Source organism: Elephantulus edwardii, unplaced genomic scaffold (genome assembly GCF_000299155.1).
Source record: "Elephantulus edwardii isolate Elephantulus edwardi_28Jun2011 unplaced genomic scaffold, EleEdw1.0 scaffold00025, whole genome shotgun sequence".
Lineage (NCBI taxonomy): Eukaryota > Metazoa > Chordata > Mammalia > Macroscelidea > Macroscelididae > Elephantulus > Elephantulus edwardii.
The window spans coordinates 9,994,974-10,014,721 of record NW_006399775.1 but is presented as its reverse complement, the minus strand read 5'-3'; the positions used below and the strand labels follow the sequence as shown (position 1 = coordinate 10,014,721).

At 37.4% G+C, this 19,748-nt stretch overlaps 1 protein-coding gene across 1 annotated transcript in view; it reads left to right on the top strand.

Annotated features, from left to right (window-relative positions):
- Positions 1–19,306, top strand: part of MYT1L (myelin transcription factor 1-like) — a 288,999-nt gene extending 269,693 nt beyond the window's left edge. Inside the window, exons 19-21 of the mRNA XM_006882851.1 lie at positions 7,631–7,734; positions 18,655–18,798; positions 19,166–19,306. Coding sequence (XP_006882913.1) covers positions 7,631–7,734; positions 18,655–18,798; positions 19,166–19,306 — 389 coding nt within the window. The remainder of the gene's footprint in view (positions 1–7,630; positions 7,735–18,654; positions 18,799–19,165) is intronic.
- The last annotated feature ends 442 nt before the right edge of the window (positions 19,307–19,748 follow it).

Sequence of the window (19,748 nt, the reverse complement as noted above, 5' to 3'; positions counted from 1 at the left end):
TGCCTTTGAGATATGATGTTGAAGAAAATTACTGAATATCCCACGGACTTCAAAAAGAACAAACATATATGTCTTAGAAAAAAATGTAGCCATATTGCTTTTTGTAGGCACGGATAGTGAAACTTCATCTCTTATACTTTGGGCATGTTGTTGGGGGGAGGACTATTTCTTGGAAAGGAGTATCATGCTTGAAAAGGTGAAGGTTCAGTGAAAGAGAGGAAGACCCTTAACAAGATGGATCAACACAGTGACTGTGACAATGAGTTGGCTCAAGTATGTCAGAGATGACGAGGATGGCACACGATAGGACAGTGTTCACATCTGTTATGCATAGGGTCACTATGAGTTGTAGTCAACTCAACATCATCTAACAACATATTCAACAGCATACAATACTTTTTTAATAACTTGCCAACTAACATTACTGGGTAAACAGAACAAAGACAATTTTCAGTAAAAACAGAAATGTACAATGGGAAATTATTATTGTTTGGTTCAAGCAACAACACTTAATTTTTAACAGTGAGCAACAATTTAAAGATTTCACAATAGAAATCAAGTGTCTTGAAGAAATTAATTTACTCTGTACATCTACCTTATGAAACTTGGTCTTGTCTACTATCAAAACTTTCCAGCTCATAACAACTCCACAGGGCAAAGAATAAGGTTTTTGTTTTTTTTTTTTAGGCTGTAATCTTTACAGAAGCAAATCGCTATATTTTCCTCTCTTGGAATCATTGGTAAATTCAAACTGCCAGTCATTTGGTTAGCAACCAAGCACTTAATAATTGTGCTTTGTCCTGACTTATAAAATCTCCAATAACTCATTACTGTCAGTAGGCTCTCCATTGGATTTACCATGTCAAAAGTCATGTGGGCACCACAACAAGATAAAGGTAAATAATCCAATTGAAAAATGGGCACAGGATATGAACAGACACTTCACCCAACAAGACATTCAGATGGCAAACAAACACATGAAGAAATGCTCAAAATTCCTAGCTCTAAGAGAGATGCAAATCAAAACAACTATGTAACACCCTAGTAAGAATAGCCAAATTAAACAGAACGGTGGAGAAACTGGAACCCTTATTCACTGATGGCAGGATTATAAAATGGTGCAGCCACTATGGAAGGCTATATGGCGCTTTCTCAAAAAGTTGCAAATACAAATATCATTTGATTCAGGAATTGAATACTGGGAATATACCTCAAAGAAACCATAACTGCCACCCAAGCAGATATATGCACACCCATGTTTATCACAGCTTTGTTCACAATAGCAAACAGTTGGAAACAACCTAAGTGCCCAGAAACAAATGAATGGATAGAGAAGCTGTGGTTATTCACACATTGGAATACTATGCTGCATTGAAAAACAAGGAACTCATGAAATATTATACAAAATGAGTGACCCTAACGGATATTATGCTGAGTGAAATCTCAGTCACAAAAGGAAAAATACTGCATAGTGCCACTGTTGTAAAACGGGACTGACATCAGGGCTGGGGGGAGACTGAGAAAGATGGTATAAATTATGTATACTGCATTGAAATAGATGAGGGAGAGAACTGTTTAAAAGGGATATGTGATTAGGTATTCTTGTCATGACAGGAGTCCAGAACTAAGGCTGCATAGTGGAGTGGACGTGGGGGGAGGGACTGTATACTAATGAAAGAATCTTACTTTTCAAAGAGAAGAGTGAACTAGGGGGGAGGGGTGGGCAGGGAGAAAAATGCAACAATGAATGAATAGAAATCCAAAGTCTCTGTAAATATTCATTAAAATAAATAACACTTTTTAAAAAAGTCATGTGGGAGGAAGTTGCCTATCTCTTTCCTGAGCAGATGGTGAGGTAGAATCACCAGAGAGGCACAGCTTTAAGATTAGCGGAACAACTGCCTATGGACTGTACAATGACATTATCGGCCATCCTGCATAGTGGGGGATCTTGAAACAGAGTCGTTAAGAAACGTGCTCATTAAAAAAAAGAAGAAGAAGAAGAAAGAAAGAAATGTGCTTATTATTACTAAACTCTGAAGTTAGAGAATCTGAATTTAGATTCCAGGCCTGTCATGTTCCAAACCCCAGATTCCTGACTGCTAATTTTTATAGCAGAGATTGTGAGGAAAGTGCAGAATCAGGCATGGTTGCAGTATAGGGTCACTTTGAGTGGCAGCCAAATTCATATTACCGAGCAATAACAAATTTCCTCATGCCATCTCTCCAATGTTTTGATGTTAATTTTTTTATGAAAGTTCAAAAATAAAATAAGGATTTTTAGAAATGGTTTATTGAAATTCAAAATAAAGCCCTGAATGATTTGATCTACAATCAAGAAATAATATATTCTCATAAGTTTTTACACTTCTCTACATTTTAAGATCCTAATCTCAAGAGATGAGGCATTGGTGGTGCATTGCAAGAATCCTCTCACCTTCCATGTGGGAAACACATAGTCAATACACCTATTCTTTACCAATGCACTGCAAGCGTAGCCCACCTACTTATCTGTCAGAGGAAGCTTGCATGTTTCTTTAATTTGTTTATGTGTAAACAATTTTAAAGTTTTAATATTGTTTACATCTTAAAAGTTAAAGAAACTGAACATGAAGGAGTTTCTAGAAATCTTAACAGAAATGTACTTGAAAGTTGTAGATGCATAGAGCAGAATGTGTAGGGCTGTTAACTGAATGGTCAACAGTTCGAATCCATCAGGTGCTTGAAGGAAGGACGATCATTGGTCCCCTATCATAAAGATTTGCAGCCTTAGAAATCTGATGGAGGGTCATCATGTTTTGGCCTCAATTCTGTGGCTGTGTTTTGGCTTGAGTTCTCAGGTCTTATAAATCAAGTGTTATGGTACATCGTTCTACTGTGGGCCTCAATTTACATAATCAGTGCATTGAACTGTTTGTCTCAATTTTTACAACAAATTTTTCACCTCAGCATGCTGTCAATAGCACACTGAAAAAGGTATGACAATGTTTGACAAGTGCTGTAGATCAATTTGTCTGAAAAATTTGCTTTTAATATATATGATTAGCAAAGGAAATAATTGAGAAGCAAATATGCTGAAATGGGACATAGAATTGAACATTAGCATGTGTTTTCTCTTGCTGCTTTTATGAGAAATGAAAATGTAGAAGCAAAGTGATGCTTCCTCGCAGAAATTGCTTACTCCATATGCTTTTTTATTTCATTAAAACAGAATAAAACAAACAAAAAAACCCTAATAACTTATCCCATTATCCCACTGTTTTGTTTTCCTCTTTTACACTTAATATCTAAGTGGAGAGAGCAAAGATATAGTTATTTCTGCCCAGCTAATCTTTGCAGCTTTATTTTTTAATTCTTCCATTCAATTCATTTGAATTAATCACATTCATTCCACCTACAAAACTTTAAAATAGCACCTATCTGTTCTGAGCTCTCTTTGTTGCTGTTGTTATGTGCCATTGAGTTGCCTGCAACTCACAGCAACCCTACTTACAATAGCCCTGAACCTTACCCTATCCTGAGCCAATCTTAGATGCTTTCCAAAACAAAAACTTATGCTGTCAAGTCAGGACTAACTCATACATCATCCTCCATTGAGTTTCTGAGGCTGTAAATTACACAAGATGAGATCGATCATATTTCTCTCAAGGAGCCATTGGTGGATTCAAACCCCAGAGCTCTACAACCTCTGGGTTAGCTCAGCTCTCCAACAACTACAGTACCAGAGTGCCCTTTAAGAGGTTCTAGCTAAGTGCATTTTTCAATGATTTTTAATAGGAATTCCTGTTGACTTGAGTGATGAGGAAGAACAGCAGTCATAAGTCCTAGATTTTCAAGGAAATAAAAAGGTGAAAAGTGATACCAGTTAGCATTTGCAGGGCAACCCCAAAAGAGTTAGAATGATATCACCCATCTTCTTCTCTAGACACTAAACTCGGCATCTCAGCATCAAGCCACTTTGAACTTTTGTGTCTGTGAACATTGTATATTATATTATTTTAGATTTTTGTACGCTATTTAGTATGATTTGAAAACTTATTTTTGGTGTTTTAGAGTGCTCTATATTTTTTTTTTCCACATAAAAATCATGAAGGAACGAATAAGCAGAGCACTCCTTAAAATATAAACAAGGTGGGAGGCATTTCACTCCCTGATTTCAAGTCCTACTACACTGCTGTGGTGGCCAAGACAGTGTGGTTCAGGTACAATGACAGACATGTAGATTAATAGAATACAATTGCGAACACAGAAACCAGCCCATCTACCTATGGTCAACTCATTTTTGACAAGGAAATGAAATCAGTTAGGTGGGGAAATGGCAGCCTTTTTAACAAATGGTGTTGGCATAATTGTAAAATTATCTGCAGAAAAATCAAGCAAGACCAATACCTCACACCATATACAAAAACCAACTGAAAGTGGATCAAAGACCTAGGACTTAAACCAAAGACCGTAAACTTAATTAGACTCGATAAGCCCTAATCCACAAAATGAAGTCTTCCAAGCATCCTGAAAAATTTACAACCAAGAGAGGATAAAATAGATGAATGGGACCTTCTAAGAATAAAATCCCTATGCACATCCAAAAACTTCTCCAACAGGGTAAAAAGGGAAGCCACAGACTGAGAAAAAAATATTTGGTAATGACATGTCTGATATGGGACTTTTATCTACAATTTATAGAATGCTCAAGTGACACAACAAGATGAAGGTAAAAAACCCAATTGCAAAATGGACACAGGATATGAACAGACATTTCACCAGGGAAGACATTCAGATGGCAAACACACACATGAAGAAATGTTCAAAATCCCTAGCTCTAAGAGAAATGCAAATCAAAACAACTATGAGATATCATCTCATCCCAGTCAGAATAGCAAAATTCAACAGAGCAGCAAACAACAAATGCTGATGAGGTTGTGGAGAAACTGGAACCCTTATTCACTGTTGGTGGAAGTGTAAAATGGTGCAACCACTATGGAAGGCTGTATGGAACTTTCTCAAAAAGTTACAAATAGAAATACCATTTGACCCAGCAATTCAACTACTGGGAATATACCCTAAAGAAACCATAACTGCCACTCAAGCAGATAATTGCACACCCATGTTTATTGCTGCTTTGTTCACAATAACAAAGAGTTGAAAACAACCCAAGTGCCCATCAACAAACAAACAGATAGAGAAGCTGTGATATATTCACACAATGGAATACTATGTAGCACTGAAAAACAAGAAACTCATGAAATATTATACAAAATGGGTGACCCTCAGGGAGCTCTAGTGGTCTAGTGGCATGAAGCTGTACTGCAGTGTCAGAGGTACATGGTTCAAATCCACCAGATGCTATGCTGGAGAAGGAGGGAAAATCTCCTCCTGTACCAGTCAGATCAGATTTGAAGGTACACACACCAAAAAAAATTTACAAAATTAAATAGAAATGGGAGGATATTATGCTGTGTGAAATATCTCAGTCACAAAAGGAAAAATACTGTATAGTGCCACTGTTGTAAAACAGAACTGACATCAGGGTTGGGGAACCTAAGAGGGGATAAATAATGTATACTGCATTGAAACAGATGAGAGAGAGAACTTTTTAAAAGGAATATATAATTAGGTGTTATTTTTATTACATTATTATAAAAGAAATGAGTAGTAAAATGGACTTGGGGGTAGGGATTTGAGATTCAAAGAGAAAAGCAAACTGGGAGGGTGGAGTGAGCAGGGAGGAAAGTGTGCAACAACGAATGAATGGGGTAGAAAATTAAATGGGAAGAATATATGGTAAAAAAAAATATTTTGCATTAAAAAAATAATGAGGAAATCCCAAGGCACTCAGTTCTAATCCCCCAGATGCTCCACTGGAGAAGGAAGGACAATCTGCTTCTGTACCAATCTGGTCTGACTCGATGGTACACAAAAACAACAACAAACAGGAAAAGGAGTAACAACTCCTCTATTTTATGTCATTTCATCATGTAAAATACATAGTAGGAGTGGTCTAGATTGGATAGCTGGGAAAGTCTGTAATATGAAGTTACCAACAATCTCATTGTACTTGGACCTATAGTCAGCATTGAAGGAAGCTGCAATCAGGAACTCAAACAATGTAATACATCGGGCAAATCTATTGCCAAAGACCTCTTTATTTAAAGTGATAAACAACAGAGAACTTTAGTTCCCATTGAGAATTAAAGCGTGTGCTATCTTCAGCAGCACATGTACTAAAATTGGAACGATACAGAGAATTAAAGTGTGTTCCATCCAAGCCTCAGTATTTGCAACCACTTCATATGCTTTTTAAAGTTATATAAGTAAGGTCAAAGGAAAAATGATGTCTTTAAATTAGGGTGTTGGTGAAGAATATTAAATATGCCATAGACTGCTTGAAGGATGAACAAGTATGTCTTTGAAGAAGGACAGCAAGAATACTCCATAGAAATAAGGATGACAGACTTTACCTCACTTGCTTTGGACATTAGAAAATACTAGTCCCTAATGCAGGAGACCATGTTTGGTAAAGTGAGACAAACAAACAAAAAAACACTCAGTGAGATAGACTAAGAGTGGCTGCAACAACAACTATGAGGATGGTAGGGAACTGGTAGCATATTGTTCTGTTGTACACTGGGTAACATTGAGTCAAAGCAACTCTACAACACCTAACAACAACATTGTCCTGCTGCTTGCCACCAAAGAGAGCCTTCAACTGAGTGGACATTGAGAATGTCTTTTATAACTATCATGATTAGCCCTTGCACCTAGGATATCAGTCATGCTCAGACTGAATAACCCATGTCTCCACACTCAGGTGTTCATACCCATTAACAGTCACTAACATGTAACTACTCTCTACCTGTCAGGTATATAATCACAGATACACACCAAGACATGTACTCATGCTAGCAAAGGTATACAAGTAAGCAAAGTCGTCAGCACTGGGGAATAAAAATATCACCGAATTTTTAACTTGTTAGTTAGCATATTTTCTGAAATTCCAAATTTAAAAAAATTATCAGATGTCAAATATTCGAATCCTTTTGTGACCACTTTTCTAAAATCTTTCACTGCCCCCAAGTCAAAAGAATAAAACTTTCACATTGACAGTCGATGTTACTTAACACTCACTGAATTCTCTTCCTGGTAATGTCTGCTCTTAACTTTTCCTAACCAGAGTGTAAGCTCCCTGCGAGCAGGGACAGGTCAGTGCTGTTTATAGTTGTACTCACAGAACCTGATACAGAGCTTGGCACAGTCAGAGTAACTAGATGAGAAAGTGAGTGAGAGGATGAACTCATGGGCACATGAATAGTGAAATCAACATTGGTAGCTCAACTAGTAAAAACAACAACAAAGCATCCTCCTACCCAATACAAAAAACTCAAGCCCTCGAGATTCTGATTAATTATTCCTGGGGAGATTTAACCCATCAATACTTGTGCACCCTGTTTGGTTTTCTTCTTTAAAAAAATAATAAATGCCCATATTGGGGTAAGGGGATTTAGAATAGAAAACCACACAAGCTGTAAATTCTTTTACCTTATATTTTTCCAGCAATTTTCATTCCAAATAAACAATCAAAACTCTAGAATCTTCAGATATCACTTTAACATAATAATGTTTGTCATTACAGGTATAGAAAATGATGAAGAAATCAAACAATTAGATGAAGAAATCAAAGAGCTAAATGAATCCAATTCTCAGATGGAAGCTGATATGATTAAACTCAGAACTCAGGTAACAGTTTTTCGCAGCCCTAAATGTTAGCTGTATGTAAATGCTATGCATTGCACCAATGGAATGTGATTTAGAGTGCCACCCCCTTATTTCCTTTTACTTTTAAAATAAATGCACTATTTCGACCATATATTTTTATCTTCTGCTAAAATATCAATGGTTGTATTTGCTTTAACAGAACAACCATTGGTTTTTTCTTGTTTTCTATGTTTTGTTTTTAAAGAAATATCACTGTGAGTTGACATCCCTAGAGGATTGTCTTTTCCTCCAGTAGATTAGTTGTTTTTCCTCCCAAGGTATTTTTAAGGCCTTAATATTATTTGATTACTATATAGTTGACAGCCAATATTACCAGGATGACAAATATAGAGTGCTGGTAACTAAGACTTAACACCTCAGTGCCTGGTGCTTGTGGAAAACCTTCTGCATTAATGCAAATTCTCAGTACCTCAGAGCTCAGTTTGCACACGTGCACAGAAACATATATCTGGCAGGTCTTCACTGAGAAGGAGAGAAGGAAGAGATTTGACTGAGCACCTACCAAGTGCTGGATGTCAGAGTGTCCTTAGTCATGTACGTGGCCCTTGTTATGAATGAGACCTGTTCCTTAGTGTGTCTTAGAAACCTGTAGGTATGTTGGAACAAGGTGCTTATAGTTCTTATTTAGCCTTACTGTGGTATGATTGACAGGAGGTTTGAGTCCACCAGCTGCTTGAGGGAGCAAGATAAGCAGTCTATTCTCATTTGATTTATAACCTCTGAAAACCAGCTTGGGGACAGGGGGGATGTCAAGTACAAGTCAGTTCTGACTTGACAGAAATTAGTTAGAGTTAGCAGTGCGAAAAGGAGCCCTGGTAGTGTAGTAGGTAAAATGTTGGTGTACTAACTGAAAGTTGATTGTTCAAACCCCCTAGCTGCTTGCTCCTGTTAAATATTACCGCCTCAGAAACCCAATGGAGCAGTCTACTCTGTTCTTTAGGGCCGCTGTGAGCTGGAATCAGCTGGACAGTAGCGGATTCCGGAGCCTTTTCAGTGATTTAAAATATTCACATACAGGGAGTGGAGATTATTGTGATAATGATTGTTGAGTAATGGTTGGCCCCACCACTTCAAAGTGAGGACAAATATATAACATTAAAAGACAAATAGAAATTGTCTATAAATCAGAACTTCTTAACCTGGTGACCACCTCGAATCTCAAATTCTTCTCACAAGTGGCTTCCAGGTAAGCACTATTAGCCTCATATTATAGATTTTAAAAAAATCTAAGGTTCAGAAAGTAAAGTTCTTCAGCTTCACCAAAATTACACAGCCTGCTAATGGCCAGGCTGAACTTTACACTCAGGTCTCCCAGACCTCCAAGCAGTGTACCTTGTGGCCTTTCTAAGAATTAATTACGTTAGCCTTTGACTCTGCTAATATATGCTCTAGAAGTTGGCTTTCATTGCTGGTAAAAGGATTCCCTTTACTATATAAACATAGATAAGACTAGGTATTTCTTCCTACGAGAAACAATGACTCTACTCTGATCCATCACTGTGAACTTGGACCAGTCTATCCCAAAGAAAGTGCTTTCCCTGTAGTAGAGAGTATTTATGAATCTTTTTAGGCGATCCTTCTACAGTCTCTGTAAAGTTAGTTCATTTGGGCAAGAAGAATTCAAAGAGCTAGTAATCATGCTGGTCATGCTAGCAGCTATCATTTACTTGTGTTTATTGTATGATAGACCTGTGCTAAGGGCTTTGCATGGATTGATTAATGTGGATCGCCTAACAATTTCACAAGGTATTTATTACCTCTATTAAAATAGGTCTAGAAACTGGGTCTGAAAGAGATTAGGAAAGTTGCCCAGCATTTAATAATGACAGCCATTAATGGTCAATGTCTCTTCTCTGTTACCAATTGTTATCTTCCCTTCATTTTAAGAAGCACAAGAATGTGCTAATGTAATACCCTCCATAATAATTGAATATAAAGAATGAAACAAAGGATAGAAAATCTCTACCTGGCTATAATTATTCCTATTAAATTGTTTTGTTACCAACTTATTTACTGATAACAATGGATATCTTTCCTTTGCTGTGCCTGCCTTCCTTAGAATTGTGCTGAGGCAGTAACCAGATTCTGTGTATTTGCTCTGGCCAAGCAGATTGATGTTTGTTTCCCTTAAGGTTTACCCAAATATTGGGTCTGGAGGGTAAAGTGGCACGCTAGGCAGTGGTGGGGGCATACATTACAGTGAGTTGCACTGCTAACCCAAAAGTTTTATGTCTCTGGTGGTCGAAATCTACCAGCTTCTTCAGAGGAGAAAAATAAGCACTCTTCATCCTGTTATGATTTACTCGGAAACCCTATGAGTTGTAACCAATTTGACTGTAAGTGAGCTCAAATTTTGTTTAGAGCAGCCAAGTTCATGAAGGAAATCTCTTGGTCTCGAAGTATTCCATGAATTTTATTTTCTGAGAAAGAAAATTAGATTATCAAATCAGCAATAACTTGTTGGTTGAGTAAAGTAAAAATACCAGTTGTTGATGTTTTTAGGTGTCATCAAGTCAATTCCAACTAAGAGTGACCCCATGTGACAGAGAAGAATTGCCTCATGGGCTTTCCTGGGCAGTGATCTTGACTGAGATAGTATTACCAATTCTTCCTCCCAAAGTCTCACTGGGCATGTTTGAACTATCAAACTTTCCATTAGTGGCCAAGCACTTAGCCTTTAGTACTTCATAAAAGTTCCTTAAAACCAAATAAGGCCCCCCTTCATGTTTTATTTTGTTCTTTAAGTACAAAATGTTAAATTATTATTTCTATGCTAGGTAGTATATTTTAAAACAATCCTTGATAACTCATAATTTTCTTATCTGTCCAATGGCATTAAGTCCACAGCCTACTAGGTAGTTTAAAACATGTTATCTTTCAAAAACCGAGAAAGTGTCTTTTCCTATCTTACTTAAATTCCTTCCTTTGTGGTGAGAATTCTGTTCATTGACGGATAGAAAACTGCTCTAGCTTTCTTCCTCCTCACCAACAGTTCTCAACCTCCAGCTGCAAGCAAAGCCTCAACTGTGAGAGCTTAGCGAAAGGCCGAGTCAGGATAAACACTTGTGCACCTACGATTTAGCTTCCCTTTAGAGAAGTATATGTAATCCTACTGAATCCTTTCTGGCTGCAAAGACATTTAGACTAGCGATACATGAAAAATCACTGTGCATGCATGGCTTCTCTCCTTGGGGATTACTATGTGTGAATTTGCTGTCTTTGGCATGTTTTCTGGGGGGTTCTTTTTTTCTTTCCTTGGGTTTTAATTTTTTTTTTTTTATGTGAGAGGTGAATATTTGTTCTTCACTGCATCTATTTACAACTAGTATCAAAGTTAATTTTAAGGGTTAATGTTTATTCTTGTTGACTTGGCTAATGAAAGATACGACTATTCCAAAGATGTGTAGGAGTGGATCTGCATAGTTAAAGGTAAGCCCAGTGTTTTAAAAATGAGCTGGGAGCACCTAAGTAATTCACAGTAGAAATGAGTCTCAAATATTGAGCTGGATAGCTGGAACACAAAGCTGCAGTATGTCTTTAATAAGCTATACCAAGTGCAGAACTTATCACAAAATATTCTGTGCTGATGCTTTAATGATCCCCCTTGCAAGTGTGCTGTTAGATGCTGCTTTTGCCCGGCTTTCCAGGTTTATAAAGTGGCACATGCTTTCTGCCTTTCACATGATATCTTTAGCTGTCATACAGTGAGCCTCCCTAGTTGTTGTTGTTGTTAAGTGCCATCGAGTGGCAGGCGACTCATACCGACCCTATGAATGAAAGTCCTGGACACTTCCTATATAACTTTCATTCTTTCTCTAGGTTCATAGGGTTTCCAGAGGCAAGCTATTTTGGAAGTGGATGCCACTCCTGCTTCCAAGCTTGTTTTAATCGGGGAGCTCCACCAAACACTGTCCACCATGGGTAACAGTATTCAGCTTCACAGCAATCACGAGCCTCCCTGATAGTAAAAAAAAAAAAATGCAGGAACTTTAAAAGTTCAGATACGCTCTCATTTCCTAGATTCAGTAATGCCAGTTAGTTGGGAAGCCCATTCTACACATCTGGATATTTTTGTCAAATATGACTTGAGATTCCCAGGGAAAACAAACAAATAGAAGACATTAGGATAATAAAAAATCATGTCTCTTAAATTTTCATATCTTAGATCATATTTTCTCCTATTTTTAATAAACATTATAAAAGGTATGACTTTCCATAAATATTTTAAACAGAATGGTTTTCCCTCAGGGCTACCTAACCAATAAAGTCACACTATTAACCCTGGGAAAAAAGGGTCAACAGGTGGTACAATTATTCCTCTAATCACTAGCCAAAAGTTTGGCAGTTTGGGCCCACGCCCACCCAGGGACATCTCTGAAGACAAGCCTGGTGATTTCCTATGAGCACAGTTCTCCCAGCAGTATATTAAATGATACGGTTACCATCAGTCAGAATCCGCCCAGCAACAAAGCAATGTGCTTATTCTCCAAATCTAAGCCCATGCAAGACAGTAACAAACAGTGAGACATTTCTGAGGTCAACAAAAAATCATATGGCATTATGCCTAGAAATGAGTAAATTGAGTGTGTCAGAAACCCTTTCTGAGTAGTTTGGCTTTATAAAAAAATAACAAAGGGACCTTCATAAGGGGCCCAGAGAAGAGCCTTCAAAGTGGACTCTGACTGCCCCATTCTCAGTAATTTTCATTTTATCTGCTTTGCAACTGACGTTTCCATGTTAAATAATATTATGCTGCATAAGCAAATAATTTAAAAATTGACAATCTAATGAAACCTTTATAGTAAAAAGAAAGAATCTGAAGTCCAACGAAGGTAGGCAGGCTATCCTTCTTCCAAGGTCTCATGTCAAGGTAGCAGCAAAACAGAATGCAGGATGCTGGAAATCTAAAGGAGTGTAATCTCAGCATCCTTTTATTTAAAATTATTGAAAAAATGTGGAGAATTCTGTTTTGTGCTTCATACTACTCTATCAGTGATTGTTTAGCTAGATTTGTTTCTTACTCCTACTTTTCCTTTTAGCCTTCTTTGGGTTTTATATTCTGTGCACTTCAAATCTCATACAGAACAGGGGAAAACAGGAACTTGATCAGAGCCTTCATGACGTTCAAATATCTGGTTCAGGGTGAGACAATCTCAGGATAAAGATGTTAGTGTTACTAAAATCTATCTCTAAGCCAAAAGTTGTCCCTGATAAAATGTCAAATATATTTTGTTCACTACTTAGTTATAGGAATTCAAACTAGAACAAATAAACCTTTGTTTAATAGAATAGATGATTTCACCAAAATGGAATGTGTTTAAATAGGACTGAGGGTCAAGACTTTTGGTTCCACTTAGTATAACTCAGACAACTTCTTTGAACTCGAAAAATCCAGATACCCATATGCTCTGTGGTACAATCAGAAGGCTGCAATTCACCTTGACATGTATGCAGATTAGAAACCCTAAATTCCTGCCCCATTACAGAATCTATGTCAGGCTTTGCTTTCATCTTAATTCAGTCCTAGTAAAATTGTCTAAGTTGCATGGAAGCTGATTAGTTGCCCAGTGTGAATTCAACTGAAATCAAGACAACACACATAGAGGTACTTAAGACATACTAGACCCCAGGACAGCCAACTAAAACCTCTGGTCTGTATTCCCCAAGATTACCGATTAAACATCAAAGAGGTTTATCATCCCAATTCAACTCAATTTATCCTAAGAAAACATTTATTAGTGACTTACTACCATTGGCCCAGACACAGATATTGGAAAATATAAAATACCCCATAGTCACTAAGTCAATTCCAAGTCATAGTGACCCTCTGTCAGGTTTCTGAGGCTTTAAATCATAACAAGAGGTAACTAACTGCCCATCTTTATCATAGCAGCTGGTAGTAGGAACTGCTGGAGACATGGGATCTTTGAGTTAGAATGCAACTCATTATGAACTATGCCACCAGTTCTCCCAAGTACAGAGACACAAAGAAGTCAAACTCATTCTCTGCCACAATGAAATGTATAAAAATGTATTTTCATAATGTAAAAAATAAAAGTACCCAGGAAATATAAGTATTTATGAGACATAAAGTAAGTCTCCAATAAGCATCGGGACAATCATAATTCAGAATGATGGAAGTAAATTTAATTATAAATCATGGATGATAGGCTAAAGGCCTTCAGAGTTGGAGAGACCACCCCACTCTAGTTTTGAGAGTCTAGTATTAGTCTCTAAAGAAGGAGATGTCTTTCAGAATGGCCCAACAGAGGAATGTGAGACTTGAGCAATGATAAAGGAAATGGAAGGAGCATGTGCTTGGTGTAAGGAGGCCCAAGAACAAAAATAATGGCAAGAGGAGTAGAGGAAATATTTCCAAGCAGTAAAGTTGTCTATTGTGTTGAAATGTTCAGTATAGTAGTTTTCTTAAAGTCAATAGTAATAAGAAGTATTAAAGGGAATATAAGTATTATATAAGTATTATTAATATATATTCTATTATATAAGTAATATAAGTATTAGAGGGAATATAAAAGGGAAGTAGTATTTTTGAGGGTAGATTTTCCTAAGTCAAAAAAGATCTAGCATGCATCAGTTAAGCCCCAGTGCCCTTTATAAACAATGCTTTCAGTACACACTTATTTAGACAGCATATGATGTTCCCTGGTTGTGTGCAACTACTCTTGAGAATGTTAAAGAATTTCCAAGTAGGCTCACCCTGCCTGGTGTAGAGCCTTAGCTAACAGCTGTAGTCCAACAGTGTGGAGGTTAACACAACTTCTCTTGGCAGTATGTACTGCAGATGGATACTGTACCATTATTAGAAGGGATATAGAGTCTTTTCAGTATAGAACATATACTAGAAGAGATGTTTATCTAAAATATGTCACCATTACCACTGGCTGGTGGTGATCCAATAGGCAGCAAGGCCTAAAAGGAATCCTAACGAGTGGTAATACTTTGTTGTTGTTGTTGTTGGGTGCTGTTGAGTCAAACAAACTCGGAGCAATCCTATGAACAACAAGTCTGAAGCTGGCCCTATCCTGTGCCACCCTCCTGATCTCTGCCGTGTTTGAGCCCTTTGTTGCTGTCACTATGTCAATCCATCTCATTGAGGATCTTCCTCTCTTTTGCTGATCCTTTAGCTTTCCCAGCATGATGTCTTCTTCCAAGGACTGGCTCCTCCTGCCAATATGCTCAAAGTATGTGAGATGAAGTTTCACCATATTTTCCTCTAAAGAGTATCCAGATTGCACCTCCATCAGGACAGTTTTGTTTGTTCTTTTATTAGTCCAAGGTATATTCAACACTTTTTGCCAACACCACAACCCGAAGGCTTGAATTCTTATTCAGTCTTTTTTATTGGTTATCCAGCATTCAAACACACATAATGCAATTGAAAATACCATGACTTGGTACTAAGAAGCCCAAAATGTAACCTAAAGCATAACCCTTGCTCTTGATATCACTTAAAATTGCCTTCTGCATTCTCATGGCAATCAGACTGACACATCTGAAGTGTATCATACCCACTTCTAGTATACCTCCTCCCCAGTATATTTCCTCTTCATTCTCCTTAGATTAAAAACTCATGCACCATATGATAACCATGCCTCCTCCCTAAATTATATTTCAAATATGGAAAATCCATACCAGTTGAACTTTATATTTTTCAATAATTTATTCAACTAGCCATGTGTTATGATCTCTAAGTATAACATACAATGCCCAGGAGAGAACTAAAAACTCCACTTTGAAAAAAAATTAGGAACATCTGCCCTATAGGGACCTAATCTAAGGAGCTAGGCTTGGTGGATCAATCCATACATAACTCATGAGCTTGCTATTCTGATTAGATGGGCCAGTTGAGATGGGAACATTAGATAAATATTGAAAAAGAAAGTGAGAAATGTGTGCACTGTAAATGCACGGAAATAAACCCATTTGACATTGAAAGCTAAATCCATGAGAGAGCAATGTGGACAGCTGATTCCTTTTAGAGGGAGAAACCCCACAAGTGAGGCAAAGATGTTCTAGAAGTATCTACCAAAGGTCAAAGGCTGATATCTAGCAAAGAGTTTAGGACTGAGGTTGGTAAATGACAGGTAGGAGGTACACAAATGTTAGGAAAGGCTCAAATAAAGAGAACATAAGATTTAAAAAAAATGCCAAACAAAATAAACTGAAGAATAATAAGAAAATGATAAATGGAGGGGAATGTGGAAATTATTAAACAATATTATCAATATCTCATGCAAGCAAGATCCTGCTGAAGAGTATTCAAAAATGACTGGAATAGTATATAACAGAGAGCTGTCAGATGTGCAGGCCAGGTTTAGAAGAGGCCTGGTACTAAGGACATTATAACCAACGTTTCATGGTGCTTAGCTGAAAGTAGAGAGTACAAAAAGAATACTTATTTGTGTTTCATTGAGTATGCAAAGGCATTTGACGGTGTGGATCACAACAAACTGGCTGACTCTGAGAAGAATGGGAATCCCAGAACACTAGATTGTGCTCATGCAAAACCTATACTTAGACTGGGAAGCAATCCTCAGAACAGAGCAAGGAAACACAGCTTGGTTCAAACTCAGGAAAGGAGTACACCAGGAAAGGTGTACACCAGAGATACAACCTGTCTCCGTACTTTTTCTGTCTATATGCAAAACAGATCATTCAGGAGCCTGGACTTTTTGAAGAGGAATGTGGCATAATGTTTGGAAGAGGACCCAAAAACCTGCATTATGCAAATGATACAACTTTGCTTGCTGAAACTGAGAAGAACCTGAGAAATTTGCTGCAAAAGGTCAAAGATTGCAGCCTTCAATAGAGATTGTGGCTCAAAGTCAAGACGACAAAGATTCTCACCACTGGGCCAATTGACAGCATCATGATTGATGGAGAAGAGATTGAGATTGTTAACAGCTTCAGCTTGCTTGGCTCAACAATCAACACTCAGGATACCCGCAGCTAGGACATCAAAAGATGTATTTCATTGGGAAAATCTGCTATTAGGGACCTCTCCAGAGTACTGAAGAGAAACGTTAGTCTAGAGACGAAGGTGTGCCTGATCCAAGCCATGGTCTTTGCAACTACTTACTTTGCATCAGATAGCTGGACAATGACTAAGGATGATAAATGAAGAATTGATGCCTTTGAGTTGTGTACCTGGAGAACAGTATTGGATATATCATGGACTGCTAGGAGAACAAACAGGTCTGTCCTGGAGCCGGTGAAATCAGGATGCTCTTTGGAGTCAAGGATTTTGAAGTTCCATCTCATATACTTTGGGCATGTTGCCAGGAGGAACTAGTTCTTGGAGAAAGAACATCATGCTTGGAAGGGTGGAGGAACTGCACAAGAGAAGAAGACCCTGGATGAGATGGACTGATTCATTGACTGGGGTCATAGAAGTAGATGTGTCACAGACAATGAAATTGGCTCAAGATAGAGCAGAGTTCGGTGCTCTTTTACGTTGGGTCACTATGAGTCACAAGCAACTCAATGGTACGTAACAACAACAAATCGAGAGGAAAGTAAAAAAGAGATGCTTGTGAGAGATGTATTCAAGAATAACAATTAAGAAAGAAAAGGAGGGGAAGAACAGGATGCTGGGCAAGCAAGGGAGCTATTAAACCTGTTAAATCAGTTTGCAGAGAGAGATGAGCTTAGAGTAAATGAAGAAGCAAACTTAGGGCCACTAAACTGTTGGCCTCATGATGCGAAGGTACATTGTAACCCCAAAGGTACGTGGCTTTAATCCATCAACTGCTCCATGGAAAAAGGATGGGCAATCTCTTCTCATGTGATTTCCTGTCCAACTCGACAGCACACAACAGCATTAGTCTGTTTGCATCTGCTGTTTGGTCATTATGAATCATATTTGACTCAATGGCACCTAACAACAACAAGAAATGTTAAGGACAATGCAGAGACCATCATGTAGACATAGAGTTCTTCTGTTGCCATAGCTGGGACATCCTTTGTGTAGTTTAGTACAAGAATATCTGATTTATGAGTGTGAGACCAAAGAGACACTTGGACCAATGACTGCATTCTCTCTGGTCTATTTAAGAGAGAAAGACACTACAGGAAGTCATGATGGTTCTTTATCTGATCTATAAAAGAATTCTTGCCATCATATATGGATAAACACTGAGTGCTTACATGTTATTTATCTGAGACCACAGTAACATATCCTTAAATAAATTCATGTTTAGGATTAACCAGCTGCTGCTGAGCCATTTCCACTTCACGGTGATCCTATGTGTGGTCACAATAGAACTGTGTTTCATAGACTTTAAAACATAGCACATGTCTCAAAAGCTGATTGTGTGGTTTCTCTCTAAGTAACCTCTGTGTTGACTAGAACATCCAACAATTAGGTTCACATCTTAAAGCTTCTGTGGTTTGCTTCATTAGGCAATCTTATCAAATTAGATGTGGTCTAAAACATAGAATTAAGAGTAAATCATTAAAATACTAATGCAAAACAATCCCATGATTCCATCAAGCCAGTGGAATGAACAGAATAGCATAAACAGCAGTCCTATGATAATATGCACAACAGCAAGCAGAATGTTTTTAAAAAGGAAAAGAAAATTAAGACACCTCCAACCAGTATCCTACCTGTACACTAATCCTACCTCAGAAAGACAAGCCGTTATATAGACAAGTTACCAAATTTTCAAGTGTAATGAATCAAAAGCATAAAATAAACCCTTAAAATAAAATTTTTAAAATCTTAACTTTGAAGCCTTTTACTGGAGCAAAAAGATTCTTCCTTTGCACCTGATAGAACTGTTGTCACTCACTGCAAGAGCGTATGCTTCCCTAACGGCTTGCCTTATATTACATGTTACACAAATTTGTGCATTTTAGATTACCACAATGGAGAGCAACCTGAAGACGATAGAAGAGGAGAACAAAGTAATTGAACAGCAAAATGAGTCTCTTCTTCATGAACTGGCCAATTTAAGCCAGTCTTTAATTCATAGTCTAGCTAATATCCAGCTTCCACATATGGTAAGTGATTGAGAGTGCAAGATAAGGAATTTGGCAATCTTCCACAGTTCACAACATAAAGTAGTTGTCTTTTTTTGTTTTTTTTTTCTTTCATTTTTTTTCTTTTAATTTTTAAGTTCTTCAACATTCTTCAACGGTTCTTCAACCGTTGGATATTTGTGGTTACCACCCCAAAACCATAAAGTTAACTTCTAGAAAGAATTGGTGGGACTGATTCTATGCATCCCATAAAATTAAGTTTGCTCTAAATAGGCATTTTAAATCATATGACACAGTGGCACTATGCTATGATACTATTTTATGCTTATGTGAATATACTATTAAGAAAATAAAAGTTGTATATGAACTACTATTTAATATCTCGTAGGATCCAATCAATGAACAAAATTTTGATGCTTACGTGACTACTTTGACGGACATGTATACAAATCAAGATCGTTATCAGAGTCCAGAAAATAAAGCCCTACTGGAAAATATAAAGCAGGCTGTGAGAGGAATTCAGGTCTGAACAGCTGCTCTAGTGATGAAAATCTTGCTTAAAAAAGGATGCCTCTTGTTTTTTGCTGCTGTAATTTACCAGAAAGTGTTCTATATTTATTTCTGTTTGAAACAGTGTTATGCTTACAAGACTTCATAATGATTTTCTGTCTTGCTTTAAAGATAGTACCTGCAGAATAGTTTTTGAATACATTCACATTTTGTACGTTTTCATATAAGCTGACATAGTGTGATATGCCATGTAATGTTTATAGCTGCTAATGTATGCACATTTTTGGGGTATATATATTTCTGAAGAGGTAAGCTGATCAAAAATAGAGTGTAAATTCTTTTTAATGCTTTAGTGATTAAATGTTTTAGTATTTTGAACTGAAATGGACACACACACACACACACACACACACACACACACACATGTACACAAAAGCAACCGCTTTGAATGACAATGTTGC